This window comes from Mugil cephalus, chromosome 6 (genome assembly GCF_022458985.1).
Source record: "Mugil cephalus isolate CIBA_MC_2020 chromosome 6, CIBA_Mcephalus_1.1, whole genome shotgun sequence".
NCBI classification, from domain to species: Eukaryota; Metazoa; Chordata; class Actinopteri; order Mugiliformes; family Mugilidae; genus Mugil; species Mugil cephalus.
Window position 1 is genome coordinate 20,161,677 of NC_061775.1, and position 14,155 is coordinate 20,175,831.

The 14,155-nt window shown below is 40.5% G+C and overlaps 1 protein-coding gene across 11 annotated transcripts in view; it reads right to left on the reverse strand.

Annotated features, from left to right (window-relative positions):
* The window catches only part of lrrc7 (leucine rich repeat containing 7), a 114,593-nt gene that overhangs the window by 29,995 nt on the left and 70,443 nt on the right, over positions 1 to 14,155 (reverse strand). For all 11 annotated transcript variants that reach the window (XM_047587608.1, XM_047587609.1, XM_047587610.1 and 8 more), the window contains 7 exons: positions 6,879 to 7,081; positions 3,344 to 3,461; positions 3,072 to 3,150; positions 2,215 to 2,304; positions 1,555 to 1,611; positions 874 to 937; positions 39 to 113 (listed from right to left, as the gene is read on the reverse strand). In XM_047587608.1, coding sequence (XP_047443564.1) covers positions 39 to 113; positions 874 to 937; positions 1,555 to 1,611; positions 2,215 to 2,304; positions 3,072 to 3,150; positions 3,344 to 3,461; positions 6,879 to 7,067 — 672 coding nt within the window. In that variant the 5' untranslated portion in view covers positions 7,068 to 7,081. The remainder of the gene's footprint in view (positions 1 to 38; positions 114 to 873; positions 938 to 1,554; positions 1,612 to 2,214; positions 2,305 to 3,071; positions 3,151 to 3,343; positions 3,462 to 6,878; positions 7,082 to 14,155) is intronic.

Sequence of the window (14,155 nt, forward strand, 5' to 3'; positions counted from 1 at the left end):
CTTTAGTTTTTACCCTTAAAAGCTGAGAGCCGTCTTACCCCCGGTATAGACTGTAGAGAGTTGTTATCCAGCCACAGCTCCTTCAGGTTGTGGATCTGTTCCAACACCTCCGGCTAACATGCAAACAGAAGAGTTCTCATATACTAAACACAAACAAGAACTTTTTCAGATTCACAAACTGACCATGAGGTGCATTTTTTAACCAAGACGAGTAGAGATAGATGAAGGAAATGCTGTCGTATAAAAACCATCTGGGCAAGAAGCAGAACATGTCCTGTCCTCTCATCGTCAACTTCCTGTCTCCCCCCTCCCTTTCTGTCCTTGTTCTCCCAATTTCACCTCATGGCCCTGCAGAGCATGCACCTCATCCCTAATCGGGACGGTCCACAGGGGCTTGACCATCTGCTGTGTTCCCGATCTTCTTCTCACCTCTCTGCTTTTACAATGTTTCCAGTCCACTTCTTTATATGAGAGACATTAATGTCTTGAGCTTTTGCGAAAGATAAGCTGTTTAAATGTTGAACAATAAATTCAAAAAAATGTGCCAAAACTCTTAGGACTGTTACTCATCACACTACACCGTAAGGGAGGTCTCTGGATGATCCTAGTTTATAATCCAACACGACAATGACCCCAAACATAAATTGAGACTCATTAAAAAACTAACCTCATCAACAAGGAGCATATCTATGAGAGAGCTTTATTCAGAGACACAGTTAATGATATTATTTCACAAAGCATCTACACTGTACTTTTAGTGCAGAACACATTCGAACAGCCCTCTGTTTTTTCGGTTCATACTGTATTCTGCATTCCCTAATACCGTACCACGATCAGGCTGATTTGACAAACATGGGGGCAATCTGCCCTTACCATTTCAGAGAACTCATTGCTACCCAGATCCAGCCTCTCCAGCTGTGTCAGTCTATGGATGGACCTGAGAAGAGAAGATACAATAATTATTAATACGCACAATTGTGGCAACTGCACAATATACTTTTAACCTGAACTGCGGTTATGGTTTGCTTCGACGTAAAGTCCATCTTAATTCATTTGCCGTCCATTATCAGGGACAATTTAGACAAACTGTAAGACTTTCATATTCAAAGAAGTCAAACTAAGACATTAATGATTCTGTTTGCTCTGGCAGAATAGTTGCAAAGCGGCGGCGTTATTTACATGCATCTGTTAAAATATTGGAGATGCAAATGGTCCTTCCAGTAACTGCTGTGATATTACCTTTTTTCACAATTCATTGTAATTGAAATCACTGTTAAACTAAACACTTAACTAAGAGGCCTCTCCTCTGTCATGATGGTTATACGAACAGAGGGATAATTGAACAACTTTAGGTTTAACACAAAACAATTACAACTGTTAAGACCCTGGTGCGTTCCTGTTATAATAACCTCCATCAGCACGCAAGAACACCTGCCGGGGATTAATATGGTTTTTAATCTGGACACCTGGGAAGACAAGCACGGGCTCAGTGTGCACCAAAGAATCAACTTCGTCTCTTCCTCACACACATACACATATGGCGGTTTGTCTCACTTTGGCATGGTTTTCAGGTGGTTCTCTCTCAGCTCCAGGATCCGTAGTTTGGAGAGTCTGAAAACCAGATGGCACACAAACCAAAACTTAATCCCATGTACTATTACTCCATCAGTGGCGACAGTTATCACAAAAAAAGCCAAATAATATGAAAGAGAGGTAAACAAAGATGATGATTCCCTCCTCAGCAACTGTCCAATGTTAGCTCTCAATAACAGTCAAGTAATAAACAACAAGTCACTCACATTGTGATATGAAAACAACAGATTAATAATTAAAGCACATCTATATCATTTTGTTTTTCTATAATATCTGTCATGTTATAGAAAAAACAAAAAACATACACTAAGACCCTTTACTGGATAAACAGCTCAAATTAACTATATGAAAGGGTTAATATGAAGGAAGACAAATTTACTAACTGTGCATAAATTTTGTGGAAAAAAAAATAAAATAATGTAATTAATCATTCATGCACTCCCACCCTCTCATAATCCAAAATAGTCTTGCCCCAAAGGTAGAAATCCACACAAAGCTTAAGCCTCACTCCGTTTTCAAGCCAAAGTTCAGTAATTAACTCACACAAGGAGGCACAGAATAAACAACTTTGAAGCAACTTAAATTATTTAAACCGTAAAAGCGAGTCACGCATCCGTTTACCTGCCAAAGTTAGCCGGCAGATACTCCAGGAAGGCATCGTTTAAGAAGAGCTGGGTCAGATTTAGGAGCTGTGTGAAACCATCTGGGAGTCTGGAAGAGATAGAGATAGAGATAGAGATAGAGATAGAGATAGAGAAAGAAAGAAAGAAAGAAAGAAAGAAAGAAAGAAAGAAAGAAAAAAAGAAAGTGTATCCTTGAACAGCCTCAGTGTCATAAAATATGTTCAATGTTCCCATAACAACCAATGCGGAAACAGCTAACTGCTGTTAGCCTGCAGATGACTCATCTGCTGCACGCAGACACACACAAATAAAGCACAAGAGTCATTCTGCACTGTGTGGTGGAGTCTTGTTTTGGTTCTTGAACACTGTACATTGCATATATGAAAACAGCAATTACCAGGGTAACACCTGAAGCTCAGGGCATAATGTTAAACCAACCCACTATAGTAGCTAGTAGCTATATCTCCAGTTGGCTGGCCATCACTGAGCCAATAAGATATAGGCTTGAGAACAACGGCTGTATATGGTCAGTGCAGCCCATTATTATAAAATATTTAGTCTCTATGTGGCGCTAAATTAATACATTGCATTTTGATCCAAGTCCAACTCCACTCAAAGTAGCTGATAAAAATAGTGCCATAAACCAAACATGTTTCCCAATAAAGACCCTATAAACGTGCCAGTGTTTTCCCTTGGGCTGTTATCCAGAAGCAATGCTCAGATTAATTAGCTGCAAACTTGTTAGTCCTTTTTTTTTCATACTTTTGCAACATAAACTCCAATTTAGCAAAAGTCCAAAGCAAACTTTTTCACTCAGGTTGGGTTCTGCGGCGGCGCCGTGTGCTGGTGTCTTACTTGGTGATGGGGTTGACACTGGCTTCCACCACCGATAGGCCTTTACAGCACTTTATATTGTCTGGAAACTCCTGGATTCCTGTAATAGAGGGAGAGGCAGTCGGAGGAAATGTGATGATGCAGCATGATCAGATTTTGCTTTGCTAATGTTTTCACAGCATCGCGTTCCGTCTTCTGCGAGAAAGTTCAACTCCGGATACTTTATTTGGACAGACTGACTTCTGAATTCTATGTATATTTTTTCAATTGGTGGATACGAGATGATTTTTTACCGTTTTTACTGATGTCTAGCTCTTTGAGGTTAACCAGGCTGGCGATGGTGGTGGGCAGGTTGGACAGGTCGTTATCGGGCATGCTCAGCTTCTTCAAGGCCTGGCAGTTGAAGAGTTGCTATGGGAACACAAAAGGATGACAAAGGAATATTATAGTCTGTTCGGCAAGACCTTAAATAGAAAGACACGGTGTGTGTGGAAAGCCAGCTGGAGGCGAGCAGCACTTAATGTTGTGGAAAATCTATGTGATTTCAGTTGCATTCTCCTATGAATAATGCAGATTTAATCTCCTGCATATGGTGGCCCCGAAGGACAAAACACAGAGCAGAGTGAAGGAAAAGTAACATCAACACAACTGGTAAAAGTGTCGAATTTTGCTAACTCTACATTTGTCTTATTTGGTTATTTAAAAAAGAATTTGAAGCTTAAAAAAGGTCGAACTCGTTATGGAACTGTTTCAGTAGTTTACCTTGCGACGAAACAACAAATCTTCAGGAGTAAAGTTGGCACCTCTTTATAAATTCCACCATTAAGAAGCAATTACGAGCTTATCAGGAAGCTAATTATTCTAAATAATAATTTTATAGCAGAGCCACTCAATAATGTACTAGGTTTTCACAACTAATATCATTTAATAATGTGGTGTGTTAGCATTAACTTTAACAAGAGATACTTAACAGCAATCAATTCAGTGCTAAAGGGGTAATGCTAGCAAGCAATTTATCATTAGCAACATTAGCATATTTAAAGCAGCTAAGAGCTATTGGTGTATACATTTTATAAAGGTTTGAGGCATTGTTACTTATAAAATACATCAAACCCTCCTTTTACAGCCACAGTGGAGGTTCAGGACTGTTTTCTGCAGCTAAAAGTAGCAATTCCTTTGACTTTAGTTACTCTAAATATGGAGCAGTTTGGGCTAGCGACGGCGACAGATAGTGTTGATAGATGAAGCTGATGTTCCCAGACCAAAAATCACACAAACACACATGATATTAGATTTAGTTCAGTACTAGAACAATCCAGATTGCTTCAGCTAATGAAGCCTATCATAAAAACCAAAGCACCAGAAGTCATAGACCAACAAACACAGCTACCACCATGTAACTACAGCAAAGCCATTTGATCGCGTCCTGTAGTTCACTACTCTTGTTAAATATGGAGCAAAACTCTACTCTTCAAAAAGAGTCAGCTCAAACAACTGTACCAAACATTGTTAGTCACGCGAAGACAGATTAATGACAACTGGCATCTTCCTCTTTACATAAGCACAGCACATTCAGTGCACTCATGCATGCACAATCATACACACAGTCTTGGAATGAGTAAATGCACTTTGATTTTGTTCCAAATCAGAAAACCACCAAAATGATCCCCAAACTGGCCCAAATTTTGTTTTCCCATTAAAATCAAATTCAAAACACCCTAACAGGGCGTGAAACACCATAATCAGGCAACACTGGAGCTCCAGTGAAAACTAAAACACATGCACTTATCTCCAAAGAGTTCTGCAAAGACCGTGATCCAATCAACTCCTTTTCGTTTCCTCACCACACCATCACGTACGAAGTCACTTAGGAGCTGATAATTACATGATCACAACCTCTAATCAAATTAAAGGTGCAACAAAATGTGCTATGATTTTCAGAACATGCACTTGCACAGTAAAGGGGCAATCACGCGAACATTAACAACAAAAATAATTTGTGAAGTTTACATGTTTTTCTGCCACATATGCTCTGTCACATCTATCTCTTCAACCAAAGAGCTGCATTTAGTTTAACATGGGCTCTGGGTTAAAAGGTCACACCAGGCTACTCAAGTACTTACACAAACACACTCACATAAGGAGCTGTCCAATTCACTTACACAAAGGCCAATCTCCCAATAGCTCTTATAAGTTTTTGGCACATACACAATGTCGAGGCTTTTTATTTTTTGTCGGTTTGCCCTGCCTTACACACCACCCTGTTACACCGTCTCCAGGCATGCAGGCTAAGTTACAAAATCTAATTCATCATCTTTGTCATTTAAACCAGGGCATGATATCAAATAAACATGACGGCCTTCAAATAACGGCCCGTATTTCGCCTTTAAATATTAGAAGGGCATTTTGGCTCTACACTACCCACACAGCAGTGTAGTCCATTTTCTATCACGCTATGTTTCATGGAGCTTGCTGTAATTTGTCACTCTTTGCTTCAAGAATATTGAAACTCTGTCCTTTTGTCGGGCAGTCATTGTCGAACACTCAGCACTCATTCAGCCAGGTCGAAGAAATTTGTACAACACAACCCCCCCCCTTTACACTTAGACCCCGAGTTTCCAAGACTGTCAAGGAAAAACTCGACAGCTGCGTAGACTGAATGATCCCATCAATTACTGACTGACATAAAATGTTGTGATGGTCCCCTGAGGAAGACCTATTAATGACCCGGGCATGCCGACATGGACATGCAAGCACTAGCGTTTTCATTCGAATCACGGCACAGCTGAGCCTCACGACAACTGATGTGAAAGAAATGAGCTGAAAATATAAGTAACTGCACGGCTTTGTCACGTTCCTCAGGGGAAACCTGAGGCTCAAGCATGAACGAGTGGGCTCAACAGTGGCAACATTTACATGCAGTCCTTCTGATTAGAGATTCCTCCTTAACCGTTTATGTAAATAAAGTGAACGCCTTTTCCAAAAACTTGGAACACAAAATGGCTCAGCCCTCTGTGAAACTTCTCACCAGAAATTTACCAGTGCTATTGTGACATTGGATTCACTCAACTGAAGGTGAAGTTGTGTGCCGAAAAATACTATTTATTCCTTTGAAGAAGTCTTTGCTTTGCTCGAGGCAAGAAATGCACAGAAGCAATGTATTTATTTCAGCTGGAGAGAAACAATTAAATCAGTTGTTTACATGGCTATTAGGAGCCAAAATTTGCCACTGAATGGATTATTAAAGGCTTACACCACCCCTGAAAATTCCTTCATGATCAGGTCAGTCGGTTCTGATTAAGGTGGTTACATGAGGCGTTTTTATTATTATTCTACATTTGTAGTTTTCTTGTAACCAGAGCCAGGGACGTCCCAACATTTCTCAGCTTCTGTGAATGTACAGGTAAATAATCAGAGGGGATATTTAGTACATGAGGGAACCATGAGTTGGCATCAAGAGTTCAAAATTCATAGATATGACAAAGGAATTTGCCAAAATGCTTTGAAAGACATTGCTTTGTATCTTAAACAATGCTGCGCACAAGTTGTCTGCACAAGTTGGGTAAATCTGGGTACGTGAAATAAGTAATAAGTGCTTGATCCTTTATTAATTCTTGAGGTGCCCCTGAGCAAAGCCCTTCACCCTCAGCTGCTCCAGTGCAGCCAGCAGATCAGTATGAACCGAGCTGCTTTCAGTCGTGGATGTGATAAAATGTGAATGTGGCATGTGTCCTGTTTGACAGGGCTTAAAAGACAAAACGTAAAAGTGGTCAGTGAAAGGAAAGAGCGGTTTGAGACGGAAAGGGTTAAAATATGAGTCAGAGCTACCTTGGGTAGTTCCTCAATCTGATTGGCGTCTAAGTAGAGCTCCTCCAGAGTTCTCTCGAAGCTGAAGATCTCCTTGGGGACCTGCTGAAGGCTGCAGTGGGAGTAGTCCAACACTGAGATCACTTCCTCTTCACCACGGAAACAGCGGCACGGCACCAGCCGGCCAATCAGCTTCCGCTTAGTGGTCATCTCCAGACACTGCACTGTAAGGGCAAGAAGAAGAGAGCAGAGGCATGATTCATTGCTGAGGGTCTGCAGCTCATGACCATTAGCGGGGTCATTATATCTGATGTAGTCAGTGTGTCTGTGTTGGTCTGGGAGCAGCATGTACAAAACCAGGCTGAACCACTAAAAGGGTAACAAAGTCTCTGATATATATGGAAATAGAATCAAACATGGTTTTGCACAAAGGATTAGCTTCGGAGCTGGCGTTAAAATTCATGAGTGGGCTTCTGTCTAAAACATTCTAAAATTTGTGATAACAGCCGTGCGAGCTGCATTCATTAACGCTGACAGGTTTCGGTGCTTTTGATGAGTAATGAAATAAATAAATGCACAAAGAAACATTTTCGCAAAAACACCTACTGCAAACATTTCCATATCGTGCAGGGAAAATTCGTGTTTGTTTAAATCAGAGGGCGTAAAAATGACGAGGTCGAGTCGACTCTGAATCCATCAGAGTTAAACTGACGCTCAGATCTGACATATGAGCTGGGATTTGCTCCAGCCTTTTACCTCCTTCAAGCAGAAGATGTGCTAATGCAGAGAGCGAATTATGTTATGACTGTTAGAACTGTGAGGACATTTTTTCCCAGTAGAAAATTGTAACTCAAACTATATAGTCAGCGATAGACAATCTGGTTCACCTAACACCACATTTGTTGTAAGGTTATCAGTTGCCTTATATCAATAGTGTGATGACTCTGTTCTCTTTTGCTGCTCTTTATCTGTGTTTTAGATTTATTGACTGCAGAACTGTGTCCACAGAAAATACTTGTTTCTAACTTCTAACATCCATAAGATTTTGTATTATTGGTCAAAAATGTTTAAATGTTTGTATGTGGCTGGTGTTTTGTTGCTTACATGGGTCAACCTCTAAAAGCACAAGGCTACTCATTGTTTCTCCTGCTCATGCTGGCTGAACAGACACACATCACTTTTTAACATGGTTCGGATAATAAAGGTATTTCTGAGCAAACCTAAGTTTAGGTTGAATCAATCAGGCAGTTTTAGAAGCCATGCTGTTCTTGAGAAAGTCTGAGCCAAAGGTGCAGTACATCTGGTAATAGTGAACATAATGTACTGTATCTACACATCTGATGTAAAAGCTTCACTTTTGAGGAGCAGTTCCAACATCCACAGTCTACACCAAATGAAAAAGTGAATTATTGCCTTAAACTGGACAACGTAAGTGCATGCAAACATGTTACTCCGACTAAAATCTGAGTTCTCTTTATCCGATTAAGACAGATAATAGACAGATAGATTACTTTATTCATCCCTGAAGGGAAATTAGGTTACGATTTCAAATCGATTAAATCGATTATCTTAATCGGACTTTAACTGGACAACGCGTGTGCGCATGCACCACAGCCGCTGCGTTGGAGTGTGACGGCAGAAGAAAACATTTTATCGCATTGATCTGTGTTGTGTATGCCACTGTGGAAGATCATTTTAGGACTCTGCACAATTTAGTTTATTAAAAAAAATAATTATCAGCTACAGCACTGGAACATTTCAGTATCTCAATAAAGAGCCCTGCCTGGGAGTAACTTTGGTTTCTGCTTGTTATGGTTTACAGTGGGATGATTGGAGTTGTGTCTATCTGTCCTGAGAAGGTGAAATAAAGCTGTATGTGTACTGCTCTAATAGAATGTGTAACCTGCACATCACCCACAACCTAGAGACATTGGACACTGTCCAACAAGAAATAAGGCTTACATTTGTAATGCAGTTTTGCACAAAAAAAACTTGTGAGTGTTGTTCAGAGACAAATATGTGATTTTATCCATTAGGTCACAGGTGCTGTTGGACAAACACGAGCTAAAAAGCTTCAAATGCTATATTCGCTGCCAGGCAGGTGTAAAACTCGGGGCAGATGGGTAACGCAGTCTTCCCCCGCCAACCAGCAGCTACCCAGTTCACAGCAGGCTAACGCTCGACTCTCTTTGTCTCACACGAGCACACTGAGTCTTTTCAAACAACAAGTCAGAGCCATATAATTAGACCGAATCCTTTGTAATTCTGTGACAACATCACTCCATTACACAACTCCATTTAAAAAGCAAGTAGCTGAATGGCATAAGTAGGCCAACCCCGGGTATTAAAATCCCGGAGTGAAGATTCATCACTCAGCGTTCATCATTTCAAACGCTTACTACACTCAATCTGCTGACAAATACACACGTTTTTAAACAGAACAAAAGGGTGAATCCTCGGTTATCGGACCGCCGCTTCAATTTCCTGTTTGATCTCAAGCTGCGATCAGGGGAAGAGGGAAGGGAGGAAGAGGAGGTGATGAGGAGTTAAGAGGGACATTAGGACTGAGGCACGAGTCAAAAGGAGAAGAAAGGCAAGGACGGAACATGAAAATGAGGTGTAGAGAGCACAGAAGGAGACACCAGGAGGGCCAGAGATAAGACCTGCAGCTTTATCTGCCCGTAAACACACACACATGTCCAGCTGCATAGATGAAACCAGATGATAGACGACGTGATCTCGAGCATTGTCAGTACACTATGTTATTGGCTCGAGGTTCGCTGCAAACGCTGTGAAATCTGATAAATAAAAAAAAAAAAGGCTGCAGATCCTGCAGGACTGTTTATCTAAAAGGGCCGGACCATTAAAATCAATAGAACCTTTTCCACAGTCATGCTCAGAGTGGGTGTAATGAGGCCAGCAGGGATTTGCTGTTTGTCTACTGTATGTGTAAACTGGCAATCAGTGCTTTTCATTAGGCCGCTGGTTCTTTTCTAACTGCTCGTCTTTAGAGCTAATAACCTAGGGTTTGGTTGGCAGTGAGGGAATGGGAGGGATTTCACAATGAGGATTAGAAAAAAAAAAATTAAAAAATGTTTTTTTCTTCTCTTTAGTCTTTATGGTTTGGTTCAACATCACAAGGTAAGTTTATCTTTATTTAAGATCCATAACAAAAAAGTCCCATAATCAAAAAAAGAAGAAAAAGAAAACTTCAAACTAACTTTTAAAACAGAAGCAATTCAAATGGCATAAAATACAATATCTCTAAGCCTTTTTAAGCTCTTTGCATTTTAAAAGTGAATCATTCACGTGAATATTTCAGGATGGTTGTATGTCTTGTATTTATTGAACTATATCCCTTGAACAGGCATGACAATAACTTCTGAACTGAAAAAAAAATTAAATTAAATTAAATCAAATTAAATGTTAAAAGGGCTGTGTCACACTAAGCCACAGGTGTCAAACATTTGGCCGGCGGGCCAATTTTCTGTGATTTTTTGGCCCGCCAGAGGCTCAAATCTGGCCTGCAGCATGAATTTCCAAATGTTTGAAAATTACAAAGAAGGCTGCAGTTTTTAATTGAAAATAACTGCTGAGCCTAATTTGTCCACTGTTTTCGTCAGAGGAGCGGACAGGACACAACACTGAGACCAGGGACTAAACAGTAAATAGTAATGTGCCCAAATTGCACTTATTTTCATTAAGAAACAAAGAAGGATAGTTTATTAAATGCAACCATTCTCCTAATTTACTTGTTCTGGAGTTGTTGTTACTTATAGATTATTATGCTGTTATAGAAGTCATGATCGAGGGCTGAATGTGGCCTCTTAACTAAAATGAGTTTGACACCCATGCACTACAAATTAAGCATCACAAAAGTGACACAATTCAACAAAGAAAAGTTAATTTCCAGTTGATCCACACATTTAAATATACTAATATTTTAACAACAACATAATTACCTAGAATAAATAAACTGTGGCATGATTCAGGAGAGGCCAGCTCTTTATGATGGTGTGTAACTCTTCCTAACTTCCCAGCCTCCCAGCTCATAGTAACTCATCCCGTTTACTATTTTGATTGATGAATACAGATGCCTGCCGGTGTGAGGAGATATTATTTATATATTTCGTTTTCTGTTCCTTAACCCAAAGAAGGCTAAATACAGAAAAATGTCTGGGGAATATTGGGAGAAAGTTATGCTGGCTATTAGATCTTGATAAATGTGTTGCAGCTCAGGCTGGTTAATAAAACCTCGTTAACATTATTTAGACGTGAGAAATGCAAGCCCTGCTAGATTTACACTGTGGTAATAAGCCTGTGGTCCAGACTCTGAATGCTTCCCTCCTCCAAAGAGTTTGAATTATGTGAAATATTAATATCTGATGTATTCATATTCAGCAGTTTGTCATTCTGCTCTCTCCACCACCATGCATTCCTCATGGAATACAATGAGATACAACAGCATGACCATCATCAGCAGATACTGTAAGCAGCGCGCGAACCCCGAGCAAAAATCAACACGGCACATTTACAGTTGGAGACATATCTGCTGCTCTGCGCGGTCTCTATTATATTATCTACAGCAGACAAGCTTAAACAAAGCAGTGGAAACATCTTGAGCACATGCACAACTATATACAGCATGTTTAAGGTCAGTATATGTCAGCCCTCTCTGGCAGATGTCAAGGTTTTTATGTATTCTGCCTTCAATAATGTCCTGGTAAACATCGTGTGTGTGTGTGTGTGTGTGTATGTGAGACAGCACAGCCTAAAGGGGACACAAGTCAGGTGACAGACTGCGTCATGGTTACACAGCAGAAATAGCCCCGTGGTTCTTCTCACCGGCTGAGTAAGAAGGGCCCTCTGACTGCTTGTTTGGCTGAAGGCTGCATGGCCGGAAAAGGTGTGAAATCGGTTTAGTGCTTACTGCATCCACCAATCAACAGCTTGACATCCGTGCCAAGAGCCATAGGACAATGTCCCAAGTAAACACCGACGCGGCTCATACCATTCATGGGTTACAGTTTCTTAAAAGCATTTCCAACGGGTTATCCTGTCCGTCGGCTGAGGACGTCTAAATCTGTCCCTCCTGGAAAACCCGCCACCTGATGTTTACCCCACATGGGGAAGACATATATGTGCATAAAGTATGTGTGTTATCCAGAGAAACGATCAAGTGACTACAGGTGAAGAGATTACAATGGAATCAGTGAAAATGAGCTGTTGTGTTCGATGACTGGACTGAATAAGCAGCTAAATATCAGCACACAGTCGACCAAACAATGTCTTTATTTACTCCCCGATAATGCGTCTGCTTGACTTTGCCCTCACGGTCTACTGATGTGTAGCTAAATGTGTGTGTATTCAGAAACAGGGTGGACTAAAAATAACAGAATTCGTCAAGAGGAGGAGAGCTGATGTTATCAAGTGCTGCAACAGCAGGGACAATGACAAATATTAGCAAATGGGAGTTTGTTTACGTGGGCAACGACGAGAGACGAGAGGCGGTGAGCAGTCACCTCCACGGACTGACTGACTGCACGCCAGGAGAATCCCAGAAGAAGCTGATGTACAGAGCAGGGAGCCATGTTTCCTTTGAACAGACTGTACAAAATGATTTCAAACAAACATGACAAATTTTAAAGTGTACCTGAGCATTTGGTTGCGCGTCCATTTGTGGATTTTAATGCTCTGGGGGCAAAAATACACTTAACTGCTACTAAAAGTTGCATTTGTCCTTTGTGTTTGCTGCTCTCGGGTTGACCCCTTCTGTTAGAGTGAATGAATGTAAGAGGGGCACTCAAGTGTATCCATTGTTGCCCAGACTCAGAGAGTGCAAGAAGCCAAAAGACTTAGAAGTAGAGCTGGAGTGAACCGGCACCAATAGGGAGAGGTTAGGAAGTGAGCGTGGTTGGCTGCTGGGTTGGCTCTCGCTGCTGCTATGGAAACAGGATGACAGAGCAGACTGACTCTGCAGAGGCTACATGTACATGTGCACAGCTACCGACACATTTCAATAATGTAGCCCTTGTATCGGCACGGTGACGAAGATGTACATAAAAACAGGGATGTTGTGATAGATTTTCCAAGAAGTGCTACTGTAAACACACACACACACACACACACACACCAGCAGGAAGTGGTGGAAGAACATTGAGACATTATTTACTGAAGGAAAAGCAACTAACTAACTAACTAAGCTACTATGACCAAGCCATTTCCCTTGTGGATAATTAATGTTTAAGTACAAGTTCAAATCCAACCACATAGAAAATAAAGAATGGCAAAAAGGAGGTAATTGCAAATATTTGGCTTTAAATAAATGTCTGAATGAGTTATCACAATGTCGACTGAACCTATGACCCACTGGGAGAAAAAAAAAAGAAAAAAGGTTACAAAGTTACTGCAGATGTAATTGTAGAATAATCTGGATATGAAAATAAAAATCATCCTCGGACGATAGCTGATAGCTCATCTCATCTTCCATAACTGCTTGTCCTCTCATTGGGCGAGAGGCGGTTAGACCCGTGAGAGGTTGTCAGTCTCAGTTGCCTATCGCAGGGCTAATAGAGAGAGACAGACGACCATGGAACAAGAAAGAGCAACCGCAGTGAGCTGTTGGATGAAGAGCTGCAGGCTGCACTCTCTTTTCACTGTAACCTGCTACTCCTCTTTAAAAGAGGAATAGCAATTTAGAAATGTGTCCTAAAATACAAAAAATAATACAAACTGTGCTGCAAAATCTTACTCATTTCTATGAGGTTCATTTCAAAATGAAATCACCAGATTAATCAGGTGCATACAACCATTTGCCAATTCATTAGGTACACTATTCAAAGGGCATGCATTCTAATATAAGAGCTAAATATTAGCTTAACAAAAGTTATAGTATTCTGGAGTGCTGTTAAACTGTATTGTTTATATTGTTTTGACGACCTCATCATAGCCAGTGAGCTAGGCTAAACAACAAAACCTACTCTGTGTTAGAGTTCAACAGCACCACAAACTACATCCTGGAAAAAAGAGTGAAATCACCACTTTCATTATACTGTTCCAACATAAACTGAACGTTATAGCAAGGGGATTTAGGATTTAGTACAGGACTGTTCTATTAGAATGTATTGTTTTCACTTCTGTGCCTAATGTTTTGGCAAGTGAGTGTACATAAAGTGAAGTACAAAGTAAAACATTTCCCAAAAGTATTAATAGAAATACTCTCTTACTACCGACTTTTTGGTGTCACAGCTCCTCTTGATTTCCTCTTTTCCTTCTACTTTTCATTCAAGCTCATGTGT